The 21,545-nt window shown below is 40.7% G+C and overlaps 2 protein-coding genes across 2 annotated transcripts in view; one reads left to right on the forward strand and one right to left on the reverse strand.

Annotated features, from left to right (window-relative positions):
* Positions 1–6,533, forward strand: part of LOC139654554 (membrane-associated guanylate kinase, WW and PDZ domain-containing protein 1-like) — an 86,935-nt gene extending 80,402 nt beyond the window's left edge. The window contains exons 20-23 of the mRNA XM_071531661.1: positions 44–104; positions 1,064–1,207; positions 1,396–1,534; positions 3,267–6,533. Coding sequence (XP_071387762.1) covers positions 44–104; positions 1,064–1,207; positions 1,396–1,534; positions 3,267–4,375 — 1,453 coding nt within the window. The 3' untranslated portion in view covers positions 4,376–6,533. The remainder of the gene's footprint in view (positions 1–43; positions 105–1,063; positions 1,208–1,395; positions 1,535–3,266) is intronic.
* Positions 6,534–8,727: 2,194 nt separating this feature from the next.
* Positions 8,728–10,307, reverse strand: rho (rhodopsin). Its single transcript, XM_071531676.1, has one exon. The coding sequence runs from the start codon at positions 10,235–10,237 to the stop codon at positions 9,173–9,175; it is 1,065 nt and encodes a 354-aa protein (XP_071387777.1). The 5' UTR covers positions 10,238–10,307; the 3' UTR covers positions 8,728–9,172.
* Positions 10,308–21,545: the final 11,238 nt, after the last annotated feature.

Below are 21,545 nucleotides of genomic sequence, written 5' to 3' on the forward strand. Positions count from 1 at the left end.
GCTATGTGTGTTCATGTGAGTCTCTCTCTCTCTGTTTTTAAAGGAATAACTCAAAGTCTAAAGGAGCTCCCCCACCTCCCCCCACACAAGCTCATCCAACACAGGTAAGAATAGATGTTTTCACTCTGCACTTACCATAGCAATAAACAGAAGGGTTGGGGTCAATTCATGAATGAACTCAACTGAGGAATTGGAATTGGAATTTGAAAAAAACTACAGCAAACAGATTTGGAATTTCGGAAAGTTTGAATTAATTCAGTGAAATTCTGTAAAATTCCATTCCATTCCATTTTTTGTTTTTTCTTACCACATAAATAGTTTTTACACATACACATAGTGTTATACAGTATATTATCATTACTGAATATCATAAAATGTTAAAGGTACCTTTCAGGTGGTATTTGATGCATAACATGTAATCGTAATATATACATTGTGATTGAATGTAATATTAATTAATTTAATTTTAATGTATTTTATTTGATTCATAATGTTTGATTTATAATGTTTAGCAAGTCAAGACAACCTCTCCTAGAAGTGGAATTTCATGGAATTCGGTTCTCTTTCATTCCAATTCAATTCCAATTCCAACTCCACGAATCCAATTGGAATTAAGGCGTTCTCAATTCAGTTGATGAATGGCCTCAACCCTGCCACCAATCGTAACTCTACATCTGACCTGTGATGTCTAACATGATACAGGTTCAGTGTTGGGACAGTTGGGCGGGAAGAGAACTTTTGATGAGTGTAGTAAGTTTTGGGTCCAGCCCTTGCGGTGCCCTTGCTTAGCGATCTGCACCCTGCTCACAGGCTGATGCAGCATTAATTATTCATGCCTTCCAGGGTATTGTACTCTGCCATTGACATTTTGTGAGTTTTCGTGGGACATGGCTTGATTAGTCCTGAAGTTTGGACTCACCTTTTGACTCTCACGTGCTCTGTGGATTTTGGCCATTCGCAATTTCTCACTTCCCTGTGTAAACTGGGAGCAACTTTGTATCTCTCTCTGGCTCTCTTTCTCACTCTCTCTCTCTCTCTCTCTCCGTCTCTCTCTCCCCCCTAGGATGCTGAGTTCTACTCTGTGGACCTGGAGCGCGACAGTAAAGGCTTTGGTTTCAGCCTGAGAGGAGGGCGGGAGTACAACATGGACCTCTATGTGTTGAGACTGGCGGAGGACGGGGCTGCTGTCAGAAATGGCAAGATGAGGGTACGATTGTAGCAATTATAGCTGAAATTCCTATTCCCCCCCCCCCCCCCCCTCTTCTAGATCCCAATATATCCAGTTCATCTCCTCTATATATCCTGTCAGTCTGAAGACCTTTGAATTTCCTCTTTGCACACCACTCACGATGTTGTTTAGCTAGTTGCCATAGTAACACGGCTGCTGTGTTTTAGGTGGGAGACGAGATCCTGGAGATCAACGGCGAGAGCACAAAGAACATGAAGCATTCACGTGCCATTGAGCTGATCAAGAACGGAGGCCGGAGGGCGCGGCTCGTGCTCAAACGGGGAGACGGATCCGTACCTGAATATGGTAGGTAACGATGTGTTGGAGCGTGATGTTTATTCCCCCTCCTTACTGTGAATAACACAACACTAATGCCAGTGTTGAAAACCTATCCCTATTCCAGCCTTAGACACCGGAGACCAGAATAAAGCCTCTCTTATCTGCTTAATGCACCTGAGGGACATATTCTTTCTTTCTTTTTTATTGATTTTCATGAATGTTAAGTGCAAATTAAACTATAAACATTTCACAGGAAGACGCTTTGTGATGCATTAATTTAGAATGACCGATCATGGTATCAGTAAAAAATTGGCTTGTCATATAATATTGATCAGTGAAGGAATGGTTGCTACGGTAGCTATTTCAATGATTTATATAGAATCTGAAGCACAGATGTTTTATAGCTGAAATAATATTCCCTCCCAAGAGCTGTATTCTCTGTTGATGGATTATTCCTCATGCTGTGTGAGTCCTGACATGCCATATTATGTATTGTATTTCTCAGCTTTATTTTCTGGTTTAGCTGGGGTTTCACTTTCTGAGAACTTTTTCCTCTCAGAAGGCTGTTTGATACTGTACAAAATGTATTACTTTCTTTTCTTTCACAACAAAACCCCTCCTTCTCTCTTTGAAGATGCACTGTAAACAGTCTCTTGTCTGTTTTATTTGTTTTCTCCTTTCTATTCCTCTCCCTTTCTCTCTTATTGTCTCTTGTTGCTGGGCTCTTCCTCTTCTCTCCAGCGATGATGGCTCCTCATCTCGCTGTTGGTACAATGAGGAATGACAAGATGGGAGAGCCCTGTTTCTACCTAATGGGCCAAAATCAGACCACGGTTTGTAGCCAAAAGTCTGTCCCAGTCCACTCTCCCTTCTCACCCTTTTCCTTTCACCTTTTACCTTTTGATTTAATCCATCCCTCTTTCCAGCTCGTCCCTACCTGCATCCCTCTTTGTGTGTGTTTGCGTGTGTGTACACAGTGTACATGCTTTGTGTCTTGTCACGCCTGACTTGTACTGTACTTCCATAAATCCTGTGAATCCCTACACATACGATGCTCCTCCCCTCTGCCCACCTCAGACCAGCAGTTTGTACTGGGACTGATTTATGTCACTGCTCATCACATGCTGCTGCCATAGCAACCTGTTTCTAATTTGGCAGTCTTGTAGCCAAACACACTCTTGTTTTTTGTTTTGCTTTTGGTTTGTTCTGCTCTTCCCAATGATGCACACTGAGTTGTTCACCATTTTGTTTTTAATGATTTCCTAGGTGCCTGTTGTGTCATTGATAACCCCTTGCCCTACACTTGCCGATGTGTTGCACCTGCTGTTGTTGCTGATGTCTACGTGTGTTTCAACCCACAGCCCCCATAGAAAAAACATATTGAAGTGATCTGTCACTTCAATATAATTTTGCTATTTATATAGATGTATAACAGAATGGTTACACATGTAGTTACAGTCCTCAATTACAATAATTTAGATTTGTTGTTCCAAATATTGTTTTGATGATTTAATTATGAAAGTGCACGTTTATGCATGATTTCCAAAAAATCGCTGCATTGACTTTCTGTCAGTATCAATGCAAGTACTTATATGGATGGACATAAAAAGTCATGTTTGTTGATATCTGTGAATAGCAGTTATGAACAAAATAAATGTAATATGTTTATTTATGTGCTATGTAATGCTACTCCACAGCCTCATGCTTCTGTAAGTTATTTCCGGTCAGCTGACTTGTCCTCCTCTCTGCTCTCCTCCAGACGGCAGCAATGACGGGCACCCTCCCACACCCGGGGCACAAAACACTCCGGAAGTGAGAACGCTGCCACCCAACAGCCGATATCACACCTCATCGGAGTCCAGTTATCCACCAGACCTTCACAAACCATCACGCCAGGAGGAGGCTGCGCGTGGCCGAGACAGGAACAGGGACAGGGACAGGGACAGGGCTGGGACAGACCAGATGGACTACCAAGGCCGGCAATTTAACCCCCACCATCATCACACCTGGAACAACAATCACAGTCAAAGTACCCCCAGACAACAGTCTCCAGACAACAGTATCAGCAGTAGCAGTGGCAACAAGAAGAGCCGAGGCCGCAAAGTCAAGAAGTCTGAGTCGGAGAGCGGCATCTCTAAACTCCTAAAGACTCTGAGGAAAGACTCGGGGAAGAAGGCTGCGGCTGCCGAGAAACTGCGGGGGCGAGAGCTCTCGAGCAGCAGCTCTACTTTGGACCAGAGGTTTGGCCGGCAGCGCCGCGGCTCCCTTGACCGTTCACCGACCCGAAAGCGCAACTCCTCCCCTGATCGTCGGCGGGCCAAGTCGATGGACCGCAGGGCGGAGCGAGCGCATCGGGACCGTACGCCTGAGAGGGAGTATGACGACGGGGGGTTCCTCGCAGTCACCCCCGAACGAAAGCTCTACGAGCGCAGGCTCTTAAAGGACTCGCAGACACCTGGCCGAGTCAGGGAGGCCACAACGCCTGAGCGCGCAAACAACAACGGGGATTCCTTGTCTCTCTCCAGGGGCCGAACACCTGATAGAGCCAAGAACAACGGCAACCTCCTGAGGGACTCTTCCTCAGAGAGATACGGGATGAACGGGACGCCAGAGAGACGATTCAGAATGGAGCGGGACTCTTCCCCCGACAGCAACTACAGCCGGGAGGAGCTGAACTATGCAGCAGCACCCAGACTGAAAGACTACTATAGCATGATGAAGAACAACGCTGCGCACAACAACGCTGCCTACAACAATGCGGGCCATAACAATGCGGGCCACAATAACGCAGTAGGCCGCAGCCTGAACCAGCTCCCGGAGCCCAAGAGAAGGCTGTACAAAGAAAGCCCCAAAGACCTCAGCATCTAGAGCAGAGCAGAGATCCCCCTCGCCACTCTCTCCTCTATCTGTGGAAACTATGTACCATACACTGGAATTGGACTTCTGAGGATACTAACTCTTGTGATTTATTTGGTCGATTGGTTTATTGATTGATTGATTTGATTGACTTCACTTCTTGTGATCCCAGCCAGAGATTCATAAAACAGCAGGAGTACAATCCTTCTTTCAGTTCATACTGGTTGTTTTGTTATCGTTATAGTTATTTTGAGCATAACAGAGGTTGTTGTACTATAGTAAAGGTATTGTATGTGCCTGCATATAAAATCAGTGATATTGCTTTTTGTAGGCATTTCTGATTCTAAATATTTGTTCCCTCAGAGGTTTGAAACATGCTTCCAATTGTGGTAACTTGTTCTTCTAACTACTAGGCTTGTTTTAAACATGTTTTTAGATGTCTTTTCCACTCCTGAATTGCTTTACTGAACAAACTATAGCACAAGACACTGATGGTTCACAAGTATTGTGAATATCACGATGGACTTAAGGCAAAAACTAAATTTAAGATCTGATGGTAAAACTAGAGTGATAAATATATATATATAATATATGATTTTTTGCATTTGCTCACTATTTATTTTTTAATTGGCACATATCTTGAGCAAGCTTCATTAAACCTTTAAGGACCAAGGTATAAGTACATACTGTACCTGGGAAAGCATGGTGTACCTCTACTTGAGTTGCTCAGAAACTGTCTTCTTTTAAAAGTGTGGCAGCTCACCTTGCTTTGCCTAAACTCCCCCACAGTCTCATCCTGCATCAAAATTAAGAGAATAAATCAGACAACCGATGTGCGAACCGGCAAAGGTGTTATTGGCTTTCCTCTCGGAGTAGGGGAGCAAAAAAAAAAAAAAACACACACACATACACTGGCAGCTCTACTACTCTGGCCCTTTGTTCCTCAGTGTGTAATGATATAGCAGGGAAAGGAACCTAACTCACTTTCATCTGCAGGCAAAGCTGTTCTAGGAAGATTCCCTATGGGGGGAAATGAGAAAGTTATCCGAGTTTGTTGCTCATCATAATAAGAGAAATGAATCAGTACTTTACCTGAGTCTGTGCTGTGCCAGATTTAAGCTGCCATAAGATAACATGATTTAAGAGATATGCCAAAAAAAAGATTAAATCAAGTTTTATCTAAAACAACAAACGTGTAAATCATCTCCATCCAAGAGGCATGTGTGGATGAGCGTTGTTATTCCACCTCATCTGGCACATCCGAGTGAGAATAATCAACAAGGAAGATGCACTCTGATCCCATAGTAATCGTTCTCCCTGTCCTCATATTGATACCCACATCTGGGCACCGACCACTTCCTGGGTGCCGACACAGTGAGCTGATGTGATTGGTTAAGGAAGTGTCTTGTGTTGGTAACAGATGGAGAGTCCCGGTACAGAAGTCAACCGATCTGCCATCCTGAGCCATGCTGTCACGCCACTGGAGTCTGACTGCTGCTTTATAATGTGTTTTGTGTGTATTCTCTGTTTTATGTTTCACTAAAGAACTAAAAAGATATTGGATAAACCACAACAAATGCATTGTTTTATCACTGTTGTCACCATGGTACTGTATTTAAAAAGAAGAAAAAAAAGAAGAAAAACATTTAAGAAGTTAACCTGTTGGCCATCACCTGTAAAGAATTTTACTATGTAACTAATAGGAACCTGTCAAGGAATAAAATGTTGCCTTTTTCTTGTACAAAAGAGAAATTTATGAAAAACCTCAGCAGTGAGGAATGTGACATTGTGTTTATATTTCTGAAATGGACCTGATGATTCATGGGAAATATGTTCATTTACTCTGGATCAGGTATGTAAAGACATTTTAAAATGAAAGACTGTATTTGGTCAATCAGAAGCTGTTTGATGGTTTGAATCTCTCTCGATGGTTAGCCTGCCTTTGTATTATAAAGCACTTGTATGCAGTCTGTGTTCTTTAAGCATTATTTCTTGCAATGTGCTCCAGACATAATGCTGTCTCTGTGTTGATAAAAGCAGTACCTGTATATGGGCCAATCTTTTTATAAAACTATGCATATATAAATACTACATTGTTCATAGCTTTATTTGACCCATGAAGCTATACATAACATTAGTCTAAGTACAAGTAGATGTGGACTTATCCAGTAAAGCTTCTTTCCTTGAGATGGATCACAATGTATATGTAGCTATCAAAAGAAGTCTGTGAATGCTATTTTTATTATCAAATAAAGTTTTCCATACAAATTCAAAAGGATTTCATATTTCTGCACAGCCATTTTGTAGTAATGTCTCAGGGGAGGCTTCTGATATTTTTCACCCCTTTCGATCAAATCATCCAGTGCCAGTACACATTATCTTTTAAGTCCAACATTAGAGACTTCCTTTTAATGCAGATCTACACTGGAGGGAAATTTTTAGTCTGGGACATTCATCGATGTCTGTATACTGGCTCATAAAGTTCCAGAACAATAGGAGGAATAGCAATAAATAAAACAGAAGCAAATAAAAAATAAATAGCATGGGCTGTCTACTGTATTTCTGTCCACTTAGGCTAGATATCAAGTATCAGTTTTAAGAGATGAGGAGACAGTTTTTCATTTGTGCTGACAATCAGGACTCTTTTTTGACATACAGCATAATAATATTACACATTAAATTTAAAGCAGAAGGTCCAGTGAAGGTGACGACATTGACAGTGACTGTAAAATTCCACATTAAGCTAATAACAGGCTGACCTGAGGTGGGTTTCCAGCAGGTTGTTGTCTTTCAGTTGTACAACACACACTGGTGTATTCTTTAGTAGAATACCATGTAATAAATGAAGACAACAGAAACTACTAAAAAAAAAAAGATGATGTTGTTATATCAACAATGGTTAGGAGACAAAGACTGGAACAAGAAGCAGTGAAAGAAAGAAATGCATTAATGCTAGCAGTTAAACAACGACAATAAGGCTAATGATACCACTGATATTTGGGGAAAAATTATTTTCCATCTCAATCTATAAAATACAATAATTCTATACTATAATTAATGGGCACAAAAGCACATGTCTGACACTGAATTTTATAGAACTGGGTAAAAGTTTAGGAGTTAAAAGATCTATAGGACCTTACTGAAGATTATCATTGGTAAAGTATGCACAGCAGACTACATAATATCTTTTCAGTGAGAACAAGAATTCATACTATTTGCAGTTATCAAACATTCTTCAAATAGACTTTATTTTTTTCCAGAACATGAATGTGGTTTTCCTCAACCTCTGTACCGGAGACTTGACTGGAGCAGACCGCTTGGTGAGCGTATCTGTATTCCAAGAAAGATCCACTGGTATGATGGTTGCTATAGCTACGCATGAAGGTCATTATGGGAGAGATCTTGAGGTGTTTGTTTTGCTCCAGTCTGGCAGACTGCACAGCCAAGCACTGAGGAGGAGAAATCACATGTCATTCTTTGAGTTTCTGTCATTTATCACAGTGGCACAGCTCACGGCAACATCTTCCACACAGTGAAAAAAGCCCAGCCTTGAAGAAGTTACCGTTATAGTCGAATAATGAAGCTGCAAACTTACATAGACCTCCAGAATGGGCCTGTAGTTATCAGTGAACTGCCCCATCATCCATTAGCTGGTATCTAACCTCTATTGGGACTGCAGTGGTCATCGTAAAGTAGAATTGAATTGGCGCATTGTAACACAAAACTTGTCTTCAAATCTTATGGTTCCTATATCATTCTTAGCACATGTTGACAGCTGAAAAGAGAACGAAATTATTATTTTCTCGAGAAATTATCTTGGGTATGGGGCAATAGTGCAGCAGTAACTCATTCCTTCACTCTTAAGGTCTATGTGTGCATATGCGTGTGTGTGTATGTGTGTGTGTGTGTGTGTGTGTGTGTGGGTGTGTGTGTGGGTGTGTGTGTGTGTGTGTGTCCATGTGTGTGTCCATGTGTGTGTGAGATATTTAAAGTGAGGGGTAATTGTTTCCACTCACTAACCCTTGCATGAAGTAGGCTTGTTATGACAATATTGATATGCATTATCCAATAAGTCCTTGTCCGTGTTAACCTTTATTTAATGTGCTTAATATGCGTCATCAGATAATGTGGGTGCTGTGTCATGTGTGTGTTATTCATGTGATAATCCCTTAGCTGGACCAAGTTCTTAGTCCAAGGTGACCTGTGATTGAATAGAGATTACAGCTGCACTGCAAGTGAAACTCAAGTATCTCAACTACTAAACTTAACTATTGGAAGTTCATACCTTCAGGTCCTGCAGTGTAGCTATAGAGTAGTAGTTACTAGTAGTATAGTTTAGAGTAGTAATTGACTCAAGACATGAATGCATTCTGAATAGATCATTCACATTTATTCATTTGATATATACTACAGTCATTTGTACTTTTCCACCCCGGTTGTAAGTAAAACATAAACAGGGAGATTCATTTGCAAAGTGCGTTTTATTTTACGTTGCCTTGATTACATGCCTCTACATTCAAAAATAAGCCAGTAACATATAGGATCCAACTGTAAAAGATTAACAATTTTTCCTTTCATCTCAGGAAAAAAAACCATCTCATAGATTGTTACGTTGGATATTCTGTACATACAGAAACAACTTTGTAATGGGCTGCCATTTCCTGCAACTGTCTTTAGGTTGAACCAACTGGTTTGTAAAAATACAAAAAGGAAGTTATTTCTGTAGACATTAGCCTTCAGTCGTTTCCCGGGGGGAGTAGAAGTCTTCTTCTTGGATAGTGGATCATGGAGCCTCTGCCGAGGGCCCATTTATGCAGGGGAGACAGAGCTGGAGGATGCAGAGGAGGCCTCGGTCTTGGAGGCAGTACTGGATGCTCCCTCCTCCTCCTCGAAGGGGTTCTTCCCGCAGCACAGGGTGGTGATCATGCAGTTGCGGAACTGCTTGTTCATGCAGATGTAGATCATTGGGTTGTAGATGGCTGAGCTCTTGGCAAAGAAGGACGGGATGGTCATGAAGACTGGCCCGAACTCACTGCCCTGGTGTGTGAAGATGTACCAGGCCACGCTAGCATAGGGCAACCAACATACCAGGAAGGCGATGACCATGAGAATGACCATGCGGGTGACTTCCCTCTCAGCCCTCTGGGTGGTCTCAGACTCCTGCTGGGCAGCAGCAGCCTCCTTGACGGCACAGAGCAGACGGCCATAGCAGAAGAAAATAACAGTCAATGGAATACTGAAGTGACACAAGAACATGTAGATGACGAAGGACTCATTGTTGACACCGGGGGCACGTGTGTAGTAGTCGATTCCACATGAGCACTGCATGCCCTCGGGGATGTAGCGAGACCAGCCGACAAGAGGGGGAATGGAGCAAGCACCCGCCATTATCCAGGTACAGGACACACCCATGATGGCGTGGTTCTCCCCGAAGCGGAAGTTGCTGATGGGCTTGCAGACGACCACCCACCTTTCAATAGCCAGAATAACCAGTGACCAGAGCGCTATCTCACCACCGTGGGTAGCAAAGAATCCTTCAAGGTTGCAGCCGGTGCGTCCTAAGACAAAGTAGCCGTGCATGGAGCTGTACATCGTGGTAGTGAAGCCCCCGAACACCATGAAGAGGTTAGCCACCGCCAGGTTCAGCAGGATGTAGTTTAGAGGGGTTCGCAGCTTCTTGTGTTCGATGGTGACGTACAGAGTAAGGAAGTTGACAGGGAAGCCAACCAGGATGAGGAAGAACATGTAGGCAGCTAGAGCGGAGTACGCCGCTGGGTTGACAAGGTAGTACTGAGGGTATTCATAGGGACTCCGGACGATGCCAGTGGTATTCACCATAGGAACATAGAAATCTGGTCCCTCTGTGCCGTTCATGGTTGCGGTTTGCGGTTGCGCTCAGCCCTTCTGTGGTGTTTCTTTCGGCCGTACAGGAGAGTGATGGATAGGGACTTGCTACAAATGGACCCAGGTGGCAACGCTCTGGCTTTTAAAGGCACACCTTGGATTATCACTTTCCAAATCCGTCAGCACAAAGTGATTTAGGCCACAGTTAATATCTAATCCAGCCACCACTGCAAACATAACTGACCACTCATCAAGATATTAAGGTTACACCTGCTCATACCTGTTATGGAGCTATCCGTTGACTGCTTAGCCTAAAGCATGATTACAACTTGGTAAAGCTCATACTGCACCTCACCTGGAAGAATTGATTAATTTTCATGTGTACTGAATTTAAAAGACAATTCCAAAATACTTTGAAATGGGGGGTGTTGAACGCTTCTGTTCGTCCTTTATAAATTGATATTAAAATACTTGACATTACCTTTTAATAACATGAATTCAGAGGGCAGCGCGGTCGCTCTCAGCAAGAATTCCCGGCCCCAGCCCTTTCTGTGTGGAGTTTGTGTGTTCTCCCTGTGTTTGCGTGGGTTTCGTTCCACAGTCCAAAAACATGCATGGAGAAAGGTAGGTATGAATAGGTATGAATATGAATGTGCGAGTGATTTTCTGTCTATCTGTGTTGGCCCTGTGATGGACTGGTGACCTGTCCAGGGTGTATACCTGCTTTCTGCCTAGTGTATGCTGGCATAGGCTCCAGTCCCGCTGAATAGGAATAAGTGGGTAGAGAAAATTAATCAATGTAATTTCATTTCATAACTTCTAATCTCAAACCCCAAATCTAAACACTGAATGCCTAACCCTAACCCAAACTGTAACCTTATTTATCCCTATATCGAAAGCTGATCCTGATCCTAAAACAAGCTTTTTTCATCTGAGTATTTGCAAAAATGTCCAGTAAATAAGTTGATATTAACCATATCAAGGACACATGGTCACGTGTATGATGTTACTTACAAGGACCCAAATATCTCATACGTGCTGAAATATAGTTTAGCCAAAAACACACAATATGCCAGGACAATAATGAACGCAACGAACGCCTACACTGATTCATGAAATAAAATTATCTTCAATAAAATGCTTCTACAACTATTTTAAACTATTTTAAAATGCATCAGGTATGCATATCAAGGAGTGGATATAATGAAAAGATTTTTTAAGCAGTACAGCAATTTTGTTTAGTATATCCTGGTCTAAGTCTTTTCTTTTTTTATATATATGGGGTATAACTTTATTTTCTGGATCCACAATTTCCTAATAATTTCCTAGAAAGGAACTGTTAATTTCCTGGGAAGTTTCCTGGAAAGAACCATGAAATTATGTAGTAGTTATACAAAAAATAAGCAGTCAGTTGGTGGAGTCAATAACATACTGTCAATTTCTAAAAGAGTTTCCTGGAAAGAACTGCAAAACTATAAACTATTTATTGGAAAAATAATAGGCAGAGGTCAATTTGGTAACCCAAGTCATTATTCATATAATTATATAATACAGTTATGTGGTGAATTCCTTTCTCTAATTTCAAATTTTCTATATAACTACTACATAATTTCATGATTCTGAAACTCCAAAAGAACTTACCAGGTACTTACCAACTACCAACTACCATTGAACTCTTTCTTGATTAGTATATAATATAATGGTTCTTTACAGGAATCTTCCTAAGACATTAACAGTTCCTTTCTAGGAAATTATTAGGAAATTGCAGACCCAGAAAATAAATAGTTAGTAGCTTATTATATATACAGTACTGTGCAAAAGTCTTTGCACAGTAAAAAAAAAAATCCATAAAGCAATGATGCTTTCAAAAAATAATGACATGGAAAGTTTCTAAATATCAAAACATTCACTATAAAGAGCAGTCTACAGAAAACAAATAAATAAACATCTAAGACAAAACTTATATAAAAAATCTAGGGTGCCTAAGACTTTTGCACAGTACTGCATATTGAAGCGGTGGGGTTGCTGAGTGGTGAACCATCTTAGTGGCTAGTAGAGAGCTCAGCACTTTCCTAATGGGTGTTGTATTAAAGAGATTTGGGGCTTATGGGCGCGTTACTCTCTCAGGCCTGTAATAGACTTAATGTCACAGAGGTCTAATAGCTGGTCATTCTCTCACAGTGGGATGTTGCTGTCTTCAGACTTTCTCAGCTTTTTGTTTTTCTTTTTTTTTGTGGAACTTAGGAAATGGGTAACACTTCAGAATAATGAAAGCATAAACTTGAACAAACTATGAGTTATTAATGATTAATTAAATAAGGTCCTTATTATTTGGCTATATTATAAATATTTGTAACTTAAACGTCTGTCATTAGTAGCCTATTGACAGTTAAAATTTTATATCTGATTTGTAAGTGAAGAATACTATATTGTAGTACATCATTTGTAGCTTAATACACAGATCCTCAGCCAATAGTTGGACCTACATACCCTTCTTTAGGACCTCATAACGTTTTTTTCTTGTGTGTGATGTGTTTTTATTTATTATGTAGGCCTATACATAAGTAGCTGATAATTAACAAGTAATGCTTAATGCTTTAGAAAGTATTCATGAATGTATAATTTTGCATTTGATTACAGTTTTAATTTAGCCTATTGTTTTACTCCTGTATTATAAATGATTTACAACAATTAACAATTGTTAGAGATCTGTTAAAATCTAAAATCTAAACTGTTCCTCGTGCACAGACAAGCAGGAGTGTAAGTGTTTTGAAGCCATGTCCTATATATTTCTAATCCTTAAATGTATACATAAATCGTTTGCTCCTCGTTAGTAAAACTGTTTACTGCCTCTAATCTTAAGTGGCAACAAATTACAGTGTGTAAACATCTATAAAGGTTAGTAAGCCGTTTGATGCCATCAGGATGGAGGAGAGATAAAATGACGATGCAGTGCTTGCAAATTTGCAATTCATTTATTTATTTATTTATTTATTTTTGTTGTTTAGGATTTTTTTTTTATTATCATCATCATCAGCATCAGATATACAAAAATATCCAAAAGCATAAATGGAGTAACAGAACAGTAACAAAGAATAACAGACATACAAATATACAACATCAGGGGTTACAAACAAAGTTTGACACAAACAAATACAAAATAAAAATGGTGCAGTAAAAATTATATTAAGATGTTAAATTTGGAGCACAGATTTAAGGTTTTCACAGCTTTTCTATTGCATGAGGTAGATAATGTTCTAATGTAGGACTCTGCTTCCTTTTTAAAGGTACAAAAAAAGGGTTTAGTTTTTAACACCTTACATTTATGGATATAAAACTTGGCCAGCAATATGATGAGATTACACAGAAAAAAATCATTTTCTAACTCTTTCCTATAATTTGTAAAACCAAACAATACATCCTTCAAGCAAAGTACAAAAGCATCATAGATAGAGTCCAATATAAAATGACAGATGCCTTGCCACATATTCCGAGTGTGATCACAAGATCAAAACAAATGGAAGACAGTCTCTGGGTGCAGGTTACAAAAAGTGCAGGTTACATCAATATCCTTAAAAAAATGACTTGACAGGATAACAACGATGAATTATCTTAAAAGAAATTTCTTTAACTTTGTTAACCAGTAGATATCTATTAGGAAGAGACCATATCTTTCCCAACATATGTCCTGAACAAGCTCATTCCAGTTTGCAATTACATATGGGACAGAGACACATTCAGTTTGGAATAAGGTGCAGATTTTTCTGTTATTTTTACAGGAAGCAGGTAGAAAATATAATTTTCCTATAGGTGTGTCAACTGGATCAAGCGAAGGTGTCACAGCAGAAGGTGGAGAGGCATAACCCTTATAGAGCATGACAACACCAGATGGAATGGCATCAAAGACTGTAGCAAATTGTTCAGGGCTCACAGGGATCTTATAATGACAGAGAAATTCTTGGTAACCAAAAAGCTTTCCCTCCTTATTGAATAGCTAACTCACCAGTACAATACCATTCTTGTACCAATTGTCAAAGTTGCCAAGTTTGCCAAGTTTTCTTTTTGTAACACACATCCCTGTTGTTCCATAGCAATTTGTTTATACGGAGGTAAACTCAACTAGTCAGTGGATAAAATATATGAAATGATTCCTTTAATAATAAAAGTCACCTGACCAATTTGACTCTGTATTTAACAAGTAAACTATAGGCCAATAAACCAGTGTTAGAGAATAGGTTATAAGGTTGATATTTAGACACTTAATTGACTATGACTGGGCCTAATTAAAAATATAAAAGTCATATATATCTGCCTAGACGCTGATGTAAGATTAGGATTGGTGTTTCTATTCTGGATGGGTGAGACAAAGTTTGGTGTGATACAAGTTTATAATCCAGTGAAAGGATTTCACTTCTTGTTTGTTGGTGAACTCTGCTCTCTAGTGGAGAGGTAATGACATGACTAGCCTACTTAACAACATGACTAATGCCACAACCCATTTGCAGTAGAAGTAAGCTACTGTTACTTTGCTGATATTTTACTTAAGTAGAAGTAAAATTACCAGTGTAAAAATCTACTTTAGTAAAAGCAAAAAGTAGCTAATGTAAAATGTACATTTAAAATGGGTAAAAGTCACTGAGTTTCTTTTTACAGAAAACAGAACACTGGTAGATGTGATATTTCCCATGCAATTATATATAATGATGTGTATATAATGTGTGTGTGTGTGTGTGTGTGTTTGTGTGTGTGTATGTGTGTGTGTGTGTGTGTGTGTGTGTGTGTGTGTGTGTGTGTGGTGTAGAGAGAGAGAGAGAGAGAGAGAGAGAGAGAGAGAGAGAGAGAGAGAGAGTAATATGTTTCATTCTAAATCACATCAAATCAATTTAACTGGCCATGAGTGATTTCCAGTCAAGTTGTAGAGACATCTCAAGAGCATAGAAAGGAATTTGGCTCTGCCTTAGTGTCACTGCAAAAGAGATGAATACATACTGATTCAAAACATTTCAATTTTAGTTAATTTGTTCAGTTGAAAATTAAAAAAAAATACTGAAAAGGTCAAAGGGATTGAATATTTTCTGAAAGTACAGTAGATGGCCTAATGTTGCTATTGGCACAATGAATGAAACATGATACATACAGACAACTGGTTCTGGCTGCTAAATTATTCAAAATGCCTTTCAATGTGGCTGATTTTGGTTTTGTTCGCAGTAGTTCTCATTATAACCTAATCATCAGTATTGACCATGAATCACCTTCTGATCAGATTCATAGCAGAGTCAGCAATGCCTCTCGTCAAGGCAACCACATGCAGTAGAAATCATTACAAATACATTGTCCATTCACATTATCCTATTGACACAGGATTCCCAGGTCTGTCTTATAAACATCTTGTCTTATAATATGTGTTAAATGTAGTGGATTGGGCTGTCCTATGTGTTATACTCTGTGACTGTGGTGATGTGTTCATGCTGGAATGACGCCTTAACTGGATTTAGTCAGATGAATCATGACGCCACATTACAGGACCTGAACAAGAGGAACACACACACACACACACACACACACACACACACACACACACACATTCACAATCATTTAAGGAGCCATGCTTTTGTTAACAAGCAGCTGGATGGAACACAGCTTGTAGAAAGACCAGTTGTGTGAATAGTCCTTTAACAGAAGGTTTTGTATGGAGTGCAGTCAGGACAGAGGAGGGTGACACAGTGGCCTTGGGGTTACAAAAGTCTCAGAGTGCAGCACAGCATTACTTCACTCTACTGGCCGGGAGTTGTAGCCAGCTCCCTGCCTGCTTGTCTGCTTTTTGTTCACACTAGGCAAGAAATAGGAGTGGGCTGCTTATCTGTCTGTGGTTGAAGCAGCAACAGCCCGACAGGCTGCTCGGTGTCGGGTATCTGTGTTGATCCTTCATGTGAGTCTGCATGTCTCTGCATCTGCTTGGATTTCTTGTCTTAACTTATGTGTGAACAGAAAAACTTTGGGATGTCATTTTGAAACTATAAGCATTAAATCCTCTAGTCTCCGTACTACAACTCAAAACATGATACGAAAGGCAAACCCCGCTCACCTGCCACTTCAGGTTGACTAAAACAAACTTTGAGAAGTATTTCAAATAATTCACCCAGGTCTGCACACAAGCATGCAGTGCAGAAAGCACAAAACACAGCAGACAGCAATGCCAAAGGGGCCAAATCAAAATGCTTCAAACCGGGACCACAAAGTAATTCCTACCACCCCCACCCCCTCTAAAAAAATAAAATCAAATAATTTAAAATGTGGTAACAAGTACTTATAGGATCAAGTTATGATGAATGGTGTGTTTATGGAAACAAAGTCAATTACTAAAAAAGAAAAAGGTTAAAGTTACATATGCAGCAACAATCTGAAACAAAGCCTTATGTTAACATAAGGCTTATGACGGATCATGATGGCAGCAAAACAGCAGCTGACCAATGGCTGCAATTACTTCAGCAAATTAGGCCTGTACTGGAAAACAGAAAAAAATCACATACAGTTGTATTAATTTTACCAAAAAAAAAGCTCAGTTGTATTGGCCATGCTTACCTTGATGCAGGCAAAATAAAAACCATCCTAAGCAATGATACTGTGCACAGGCCTAGATGCCTCCAGGCCAGCAGTGTGGGATACACACAGTACAAAGAGATCTGTCGCTGAAGCCTGAACTGCAAGAACATGAGTCAAAAACTAAAGCCAATAGCAGAGGTATAAACCAGTGCTGCACCCTCCATGTTTGTTGCTCATCCACATACTGTAAATCCAACTGCAGTAGAGAAAACACCTGGGAGATCAAGAGAGACCTGTTGCTGAAAGCAGAGCAGAGCTGCCAAGTCCTGCTTTTCAGCAGATGGATTGGTGTACTGCTGCCCTCCACAGGAAGACACAGTAACTACACTTATAATATTTACAGTTTTGTTTACTTACCATCTGTTAGCAGAGTTTTCAAAGAAAATCTGAAACATGTGACTCTATTAGCTCCCTTTTCCGCAAAATCCTTTCTTTTTCATGAACAATAATAATAATAATACTGTCTCCGACCGTCCCGCCATTCATCGGCCACTTGTGTGCTTATTTATTAGAAACTGGTCTCCCTTCACCATACCCCATATGTCCCAGTCTTAATCTAGCTAGTATTACTTCATCCCTTCTATTACCGACAGAAATTTATTTTCCTAAAATGATTAGGCCTTCTTTCTTCCATCCACTCCTTCTCCCATTTCTTACAGTATGTGCCTTTTTTTTATAATGCTTCTCCATTACATTGCATCTCTTGGAACCTCTATACCAATTGTCTCTCTCCTCAAAACATGCAGTTTTATCAGCTAACTTGTTGTTTTTGCTTCCTTTGTGCTTTTTTGTGAACCCTGGAGCCTTTTTTTTGAAGGACGTGAACATGGTGTGCCAACAGGAGGGCTGATTGGACAATATACAACTGTACTGCCTGTCACAAAAAGTTCATTCAGGTTGTTTTTGCCGGAGTTTCTTGTTATGGCTCTCTTTCCTTTTCTGTAAAAAGAAAAAAAAAACAGATGCTGCAAAATTGTGTTATGTGTAGAAACGACAAACCTCTTGGTCACTGTCTCTCTGGATTGATTGGTTGATTAATTGATTGACAGCTTGATTACAATTTCCCTTAAACTCCCTTATGCTAAATCGATACTAGACAATAGCGTCTAAAAAAAAAGTTAAATCCATCCACCTATTGTGTATGGATGCCTCAAACAAGGACCTCTCCAATGAATAATACACTAAGATTCTGTCTTATGCTTATGAATAGTGCATGACTTTCTCTCCAAAGAGAAACACACAGAAACACAGGAGATGTATTGTACTATACTGAAATGTAGCCTACTAGTAGGCACAGTATGGAAGGAAGCAGAATCTCTAATTTTATCAACACCAAATGAGATGAGATTGGATGTAGCGGACAAACACCTACTGCATTCATTCTTAAAACTCTTGTCACTTCATCTCAGGAGGGAAAACATTCAAGTGTCTCCAAATTCAGGTCAGCAGTTGTCAGTCCTGGCTAGGTTTAGACATTTATTAAATACAACTTTGATTATGTTAATCTCTCAAAACCAGCCACAGCCTCACTGCCTGACTTTTTTTTTTTGCATATGAAGATGACTGTGGTTTTTAGAGGACAAATGAGTGGGCAGAGTGTGATGCTCTCTCACTCTGCCTACAGGATCTCTCTTGCTGAGTGACCGGTACAGAGGAGGGAACACTGTGACCAGGACATGGCACATTCCACACCACCAGCTCCCACATACATTTCACACTGAGGGTTATACATCATCGCCGCATCGTCGCATAAGGGCAAAGATAACAGATATCGGTGTCTAGATTGATGTCCAGATTCATTTGCTATTTGGCTGAAGACACATTAAAGTTCAATATATGATGGTAAAGAGTGAGCTTTTCGTTGTTTGAGCTATTTAGTGTTCAGTGATGCTCTGATGCTTGACTGATGAGAAACACCCATCATTTTACTCATGTGTCTTAGGTTCGATATAACCACAGACAATGAGCCAGATTAGCAAACAAACAAGTCAGTGGACTAAGTAGACCATTATGATCTTTTCTGCCATCTCTCTATTAGACAGGCTCAGCTTTCCCAGTTCTTCTAAACCACAAATGTGACTATAAATTCATGTAATAGGCAGTTGTATGGATATCTTTGGTACTGCACATGCTTACAGCATATTTGCCAGTAGTGGGAGCTATTAACCTACAATGTGCTGCATCAAGTGAAAACATGCTCACATTTTGGTTTCTTATTGATTCTAGAGGAATTGACTCTGAAGCGAGATTCACATCTTGATGCTGAATTGGCTGCGCTTTATTTTGAATGTTGGTTTTTATAGCTGCCAAGTCACATCTTGTTAATATATTATCGTTTGTAACAGCAGTCCTACTGATGCATCATGTAGTGTGTTAAAGAAAAAGCAGAATAATGGATGTCTCTCTATGCTTCTTTCGTCAGTTCAGGCTTTTTTTAGATGAACACTGCTATTGCTGTGAGGAGAGGATGTGTCAGCAGGCAGTAATGCATGTTGGTGAGCCTCGTTGATGTCTCTCAGACCCTCCTCTGCTGTCAACAAAGACTGCTGTTTGTCAGGAATAGCACTCGGGTCTATTCAGCCACCTGAAAGTGCAGAGAAGGATGAGGTCAGAGGTGTTGTTGTGGTTTCATTCACTGGAGCCCTGCAGTGAATCAGAGCACCCTGCATCAACACCCTCCATTTTCGCCACAAATCATCAGGAAATGGAGCATTTGTCAGATTGGTTTTCAGAATGTGAATCAGATGAAACACATTTCTATCTGGTCCTATATTTGTATGTGTGCATATCTAGCTGCCTCTGGTGTTCAACAGAGTGTAGTTTATCAATTGGCATTTCATACTCCTTTCAGAGTGAGTACCTACTAGTACGCAACTATTGCTCATTTCTATTGAAAAGACCCAGTTGTATTCTGAGAGTCGTGAAGAAATCCCCTTCAGCAAGCAGTCAGAAGCGCGGAGAGAGAGCAGTCATTCTGTCCTCTCTTTAGGAAGGATTTTCTAATGCCTCTTTTCCTTTCTGTCTCTTAGTATATCTACGCTTTCTCCAGTGAAACCATTTTGGCAATCTTTCAGTTCACACACACACACACATAACACATTGTGATGACGTTTCTGTGACTGCTTCTTCTTACCGCCCATTGTTCATGTTTGATAACTGCGAAGAAATTAGCAGTCTTTGGCATGATTCATCATGTTTCAATCGGCTGGTTGCTAAGGTGATGAATCCATGTTTTATGTGCAGAGTGCTGAGGTCCTGTGGAGTAGGTAGAGAGCAGTGTCCTGTCCTCACTTTAACGCACGCACACACGCACACACACACACTGAATTTGTGATAGAAGTGTGACTAAACCTTGGGCTGTGCTCTGTCCTTAAGTCTCCTGGCTTGGTGTTTAGGGCTGAGAGCGCGGAGCCCCAGATGCTGGTGGTTAAACCCCTCGCTGTGAGCCCAAATGTCACCCTCATCAGCAAACACTTCCAGACGCACACGCACACACTCACACACACACACACACACACGGAACCTCCCACGCACTCATCTGCACACGATCACACGACAACAGCATCAAAGCTACACATATTCATCAGCCCTCTCCAATCTCCTTTTATTATACCTCATTATTCATATGCTAAACCACCACGCAGATTTTGGGGTTTGTCAGCTATAGCGGACGGCAGTCGGCAGCTAGTCAGGTGAACGCCCATGCCTGGCCCCGGCCCAGTGTGAGGCTTTTGTTGTACTGTCAGGGCCTGCGTGGTCAGATGTCTGCCTTCCTCACTGCTGGTGCGCTGTACTGTACCAGATCCGTCTACCGCCAGCATCTGCCACCCGCATCTCGCTGCTCGCAAACACAACACGGCACACAAAAACCATATGACTCATGTATGTTCGACTTCTTTCCACACTATCATGTGATTTTTCATTTTGTCATATTGTTTAGACAGGATCAGGGCCTACGGCGACTGACAGTAATTATGGGCTGTCCTTTGAACCCCTTGTGAATACCACATTATTTTCACATGCAGCTCGTCCCCGGCCGCTTCGCGCTACAGACCGACTTATTGTTGCGTTAGGTGTGGCTGCCTTCATATTGGCAGCACATGGGTGGACCGCACTCTTCTCTCTTGTTGGGTCCCATTTGTCGCAGTGCTCATTCACACACACACACATCTCTAGCCAGAGAAACCAGAGAAACACAGCATAAAGCATGATGATACTCTTTTGTGTTTTAATTCTAGACATCAGAGGTCAGAGGAAATGGGGAGGCCTTTCAAGCAAGAAGCATGAATAATATTTAAACACAGAGAGTGTTTGAAGCTGGTCGGCACCTGTACACACACGTGTACATGTGTGTGTACGTGTGTGTGTGTGTGTGTGTGTGTACATGTGTCCTACATGAATGGAACAGTAGTCTACCACGCCACTGTGCTAATCACCTCAAAGATGAGCTTTAGTTCAAAACAAAATTATCATTCATTAATGCAGCACTGCAACAGCAACTACCCACCACTCATCCCAATTTTCCACCACAAATGTATCCCACGATGCATGTAAGTTGAGACATGGATACAGAACTTGCTTTGGTGAACCAGAATGCTAGTAAGTTTTTGATAGATTAATCATTGTGATCCTAATGTCGCGTGAATAGTGGAAAGTGGGCGAAGATGAAAACATTTAACCAGAATATGCGTCAGTGGAGCTGCCTCCCCAAATTTGTCATGTGTGTCTCGTATTT

This window comes from Centroberyx affinis, unplaced genomic scaffold (genome assembly GCF_046629955.1).
Source record: "Centroberyx affinis isolate AG114_WGS23_722 - 3 ecotype Tasmania unplaced genomic scaffold, CSIRO-AGI_Caff_v1 ptg002107l_1, whole genome shotgun sequence".
NCBI lineage: Eukaryota > Metazoa > Chordata > Actinopteri > Beryciformes > Berycidae > Centroberyx > Centroberyx affinis.

Excerpts from the sequence above, each read along its gene's own strand:
- rho (XM_071531676.1), bottom strand. The coding sequence starts at position 10,237 with ATGAACGGCACAGAGGGACCAGATTTCTATGTTCCTATGGTGAATACC.